Source organism: Sinocyclocheilus grahami, unplaced genomic scaffold, assembly GCF_001515645.1.
Source record: "Sinocyclocheilus grahami isolate Dianchi unplaced genomic scaffold, SAMN03320097.WGS_v1.1 scaffold2391.1, whole genome shotgun sequence".
Lineage (NCBI taxonomy): Eukaryota > Metazoa > Chordata > Actinopteri > Cypriniformes > Cyprinidae > Sinocyclocheilus > Sinocyclocheilus grahami.
This window is the reverse complement of record NW_015507570.1, coordinates 16,302-21,719: the sequence shown is the minus strand read 5'-3', so window position 1 is coordinate 21,719 and position 5,418 is coordinate 16,302. Positions and strand designations below refer to the sequence as shown.

Here is a 5,418-nt window from a genome sequence, read left to right as displayed (position 1 = left end):
GTTTTTCCATTTGATGCGCTGACCTGCGGTCACCTCTTATTCTTGTAGCTGTTGGTGCTCTAATGTGTTATTAGTCTGTCTGGTTGTAAAAACAGCTTCACTATAATGCCTCGTTTTCAATTTCCCTCATTTTGTCCTGCTTAAAACTTTCTTCATTAATGTAGCAAAATTAGACAAAGTTTCAGGTCCCGGGGGAACCTATAAAATCCCTTTCCTAATTAAGTAGTATTAGCAGTAAAGAAATCATTACAAGGTGGCTTTAATTACTTTTTGACATTAATAACATGAGACTGGCTGCAGATTTGTTGTTGATGGGCTAAATTTATAAGATCATAAACACCTGCGTGCATGGAAAATTTCATTGATAAGGCATCAGCAGTTTTCATTTTATTGACTGACTTCACTTCAGAGCCGACATCTGATTAATTTGTTTTTATACTCCAAGGATGCTAATAAGGTCATTGTTGTTTTGAAGACAAGTAGTTTTTGGACGTCATTTTTAAAAGACATTGGAATGACAAGAGTCAACAAAGCCAATTTCTGAAGTCAGAAATCCTGCAAAAAATTGCATAAACCAAGGTGGTTAAAAAAAAAAATATATTGTTGGATTTATGTTCCTTAAAAACTAATCCTTAACACAAGCAATATATCTAGGCTAATAATGCAAACCTGTAATGCTCCACCATCTACATCAAAGGGCTGTACTGACATCTAGTGGATAGTATGGGCTGCAGATTTGTTGTTGATGGGCTAAATTTATAAGATCATAAACACCTGCGTGCATGGAAAATTTCATTGATAAGGCATCAGCAGTTTTCATTTTATTGACTGACTTCACTTCAGAGCCGACATCTGATTAATTTGTTTTTATACTCCAAGGATGCTAATAAGGTCATTGTTGTTTTGAAGACAAGTAGTTTTTGGACGTCATTTTTAAAAGACATTGGAATGACAAGAGTCAACAAAGCCAATTTCTGAAGTCAGAAATCCTGCAAAAAATTGCATAAACCAAGGTGGTTAAAAAAAAAAAATATTGTTGGATTTATGTTCCTTAAAAACTAATCCTTAACACAAGCAATATATCTAGGCTAATAATGCAAACCTGTAATGCTCCACCATCTACATCAAAGGGCTGTACTGACATCTAGTGGATAGTATATGTAATACAATTATTATTGTGTGTTTTTAATTCAGCAACATATTCATTGAAGTGTGTGTAAAATAACTGCAAAGGCAATGATTGTCTTGTTCTTTGAATACATTTATTTATGGATCAACAAATTAGCCTCCTGTTATAAATTCCCTCATATTTACTCACCAGTCCAAAACTCCTTGTTCAATAAACAGCTATTATCCTCATTGTTAAGTGGCTTTTCAGTGATATTGATCATTCTTGACAATCAGTTAGCACAATATACAAATAATAGTAAGTGTGTGTGATGTAATGTAACCTTGTTTCTCATAGGCTTAGTCTTACTTGCCTGTTTGTCTATTTATATCAGCTGAACAGAGGAGAGATATTTACATCCACACAGACCCATTTAAACAAACATAAGTCATGCTAACATCACCAGGGCAGGCAAGGGTAAGTGAGACTGACCTTTGTTTATGCTCAAGACCTTTAACAATAACAAAGACGTCTAGAAGTGGTCTCTCTCTCAGTGAAGAATACTAATTGTGCACGTGTTTTGTTATAATAATGGATAAACCTCTTTACTGTTTGAAATTCAAAAATTGTCTGTGTTTGAAGGTGCATGTTTATTATAAACTGTTTTCTTAGAAGTTCTGCTATTTTTATGGTCAAAAAGCTCATCTAAGCAACACAATGTTTGTTTTATTGTCTGATATGTAAATATTTATTCCGTGTAGTCAGAGAATTGTCTCATTTATGTGGTTTTATGTTGTGTCTATTCCAGAAAGACAAGTCAATAATCGTCTAGACAATAGCAACACTGGAACATTTCCGAGACTTGTTTCCTTTCAGCGTCTATCCCCTTGTCTCATTACAGAGTCTATTTTCAAACTCAAGAAATATCAACAGCCATGGTAAGCTTCGAGTTTCAAAGTTGTCATGTATTTCTTGCTTTCAAACAAGCAAGTGTTATGTATCAAACAATGTAAATACAATAATGGTTGTCTTGTGGGCAACAAATACATGTATTGGATTGTCACCTCCAGGGCAAGAATAGGACTACCAGCTCTGGTCTTCATCCACACTGTGGAAAATGTCATAACCAGCACTGCAAGGTTCCCGTAGACATCCCCACATCATGCATCTTCATTTCCTGCCACCTGAAATGCGGAGCCGCTTTCCACCTTTGTAAAGAGGATGAGCATCGTCTTCTCTGCCCTAAGGAAATTGTACCCTGCCTTAACTCTGGTTATGGCTGTCCCATGAACATGACTCGTCAAAGACTTGCTCAGCACCTAGAAGTGTGTCCTGCCAGTGTCATCACATGTACACTTGAATGGAACCGATGGCCTGTGAACGAGACTGACACCACCTTCTACAGGAACGCCCTCCAGGATCCGAACTGCATGAGTCAGTTGGACCTTGCTATGGCTCTTAGGGATCAGAAGCTTTTGTTTAGCTCAATTCAGATGAAGACACTCTTTCCTGAGTTGATAGAGAAGATGGAAGAACCTGAAGTTCCACTGGATGGTGCTGTAGGAGGTGTTGATCCAGAGCGCTGCGAGTCTCATAACTTAAACCCGGAAGAGATGCTGGAGATTAGTCTTAATGGGGAAGAGGTACAAGAACTAACCCAAGAAGAAAGGTTGGCCCTGGCTAAGAGTAAAGATGTGGCCTGCTTGGAGAACTACGGGATGTGGGAGAGAATGTTTGCGAAGGAGAAGGAAGGATGCAAACAAACTGTGAAGAATTTTGAAGATAAAAGTTGTCAGACTAAGGGCAAGGAAGACCCAAGGGTGACTCCTCAGAATTCAAATGATGCAGAGATTGCCAGGACAGGTTTAGCCCCTTGGCAAGATGGTGTTCTTGATAGACTACGTAAAGAGGTCAACGTGGCAGAGTATAATATGTATCTGGTGCACAATGGATGTATGCTTATCAACTTTGGCCAGCTAGCTGCTTGCACACCTAAAGATAAAGATTTTGTTTATGGAAATTTAGAGCCTATTGAAGTTCAAACCATACACTCTTTCAACGTGCCGATCAGCTTCAGAGCCAAGCGTAGCCACCTCAAGGATCCATCACAAATGGTTAAGAAGACAGACCAAAATGTGGACACATCTGATTTAGGCATTGCCATTGAAGAGCTCCCAAAGGCGAATGAGGTAGAGACCACACTGCTGTGCTGTCTAGAAAGAGAACTGAAAGGTCATCAGATTTGTGAGACTATTGGAACCGACGGGTTGTATGTTGACTTTGGCACCCAGACCTGTGACTTCCATTCTGCTCCATTCAAAAGTGATGCATCTTTGGCCGATGTTGTCGCGGACCAGCCTCAAAACCTACATGTGCAGATTCAGACCGAATGTGTGACTAGGAGACACAATAAATCCTGCTCAGCCTTTACTTACCTGTGCTGTCATGCCTTCAGGCGTGATGAATACCCCTGGCACTTTAGGAACGTGCATGGAGACATCCAGTCATGTCTTACTGGCTGGTTTTTACAGCGGTGCCCGCTGGCTTACCTTGGTTGCACCTTTAGCCAGAAGCAATTTCGACCATCTAAATATCGGGCTACCATAAGCTATGATACAGATCTTAGCACTTTCATCTTACAACCAAAGGTGGCAGCGTCACTCTACAAAGGAGTAAAAACCGTTAGCAGTGAACGTAAACGAGCAAGGAATCTAGATTCTCTGAGCAGACTTCATTTTGAGATCTTACAACACATAGTGAGTTTTCTGGATAGTGTGTCTTTGGGTCGTCTATCTCAGGTTTCCCAGCTAATGAGGGAAGTGTGCAGCACTGTTCTTCAGCAGAAGGGCATGGTGTCCCTCAAATGGGAGAAAAAGACATATTCTCATGGTGGATTTACCTGGAGGGCCCGAAAAAAGGTAAATGCTTTTCTTACATGAACCTATATACTGTTATTTTTCCTGTGGAACACAAAAGAAGGCATTTTTCAAGAATCTTTCAGCTGTTTTTTTTTTTTTTTGCCCCATACAATTCCAATTCATAGTAAGTACGACTGCTAAGTTACTAAAAACACCATAAACCCAGCAAACACAAAACAATCCTCAAACATTAGTTTATGTTCCTCTTTGGAAACCAATTCCTATCCTTAAAAGGAATGTTCTTTATTAGGTTGTATTTTATAAACTTCATTGGGCCTCATTCATGAAACATTCGTAAATATATGAGTAAATTCTGAGTAGTTTACGCATAAAACGGATTTTCCCGAAAACTCTGAATTAAACATACAATTTTCTACGGTTCCTTATCAGCATGTTAGACGTTTGATTAGTTTTTTAAAAACCACTCTTGGAGCTCGCGCACGCACGCCTGAGCCTGCACGACCTTATAAAAATAATTTCCCGTGCTACGGCACTGAGGATGGATGAAGCCGTGTTCAAATCACCATCTCTTGATCGAAGGCAATGGTTAGAATTTTAATTATGTATTTTCACATTCTTTAAATGTGTCTCTGCGAAATGATATGTATACAAATTTAATGATGTATTCTCACGTTCTTTAAATGTGTGTCGCTGTGAAATGAAATGTACACCTACTGTTTGAATATTTTTGAATAAAAGACTGTAAAACTGCTGTCGGTTTTAAGCGTATTTATTTATGATCAAACACATACAATGGATAATTCAATCATGCAACATAGAATTATTACATGTTTGCACACAATGGGCCTCATTCATGAAACATTCGTAAATATATGAGTAAATTCTGAGTAGTTTACGCATAAAACGGATTTTCCCGAAAACTCTCCTCCGGATTCACAAATACTTCGTAAAGGTCAGATTTGATAGTTGAATGTATGTATTTTAATGAATTCCAATCATTCGTAAATAGGGCACACATGCAGCACATTCACAATTAGCATTTTCCCCGCCTATGAATTACAGCTACGCAAATTACGTATCTAGGAATGGTGTGGAATCCTTGGACTCAATTCTCAAGTTTGGTAAGTTATATAGCATAAATGCATAAGAGACTAATAGGCTATATGCCTAACAATAAATGAATAAATTAACGTGTGTCCACCAGAGCGTTTTTAGCCAGCTGACATAATGCCTGGTGCTCTTCTGAAAATGATCAGCTGGTGGTGATTGAGAGAGCTTTGGAGGCACTGCATTTTTATGGAGTGACGCGTTGTTTGCTATGATTTGGAATATTCACGACAGTAACATGTTATGAGTATCTTATTTTGAAGAATATTACTGAATATAAAAATGCAGTTACCAGCAATATTAACTTCTCCATTGTTGTGTTGT

At 38.4% G+C, this 5,418-nt stretch overlaps 1 protein-coding gene across 1 annotated transcript; it reads left to right on the top strand.

The window, feature by feature from the left end:
- Positions 1-1,540: 1,540 nt before the first annotated feature.
- LOC107574923 (F-box only protein 40-like) lies at positions 1,541-4,026 on the top strand (the record flags this gene model as incomplete). Its single annotated transcript, XM_016261348.1, has 3 exons — positions 1,541-1,585; positions 1,917-2,046; positions 2,179-4,026. Coding segments are annotated over exons 2-3 (1,851 nt in total), but the record flags the coding sequence as incomplete, so codon positions are not given.
- Between the last annotated feature and the right edge of the window lie 1,392 nt (positions 4,027-5,418).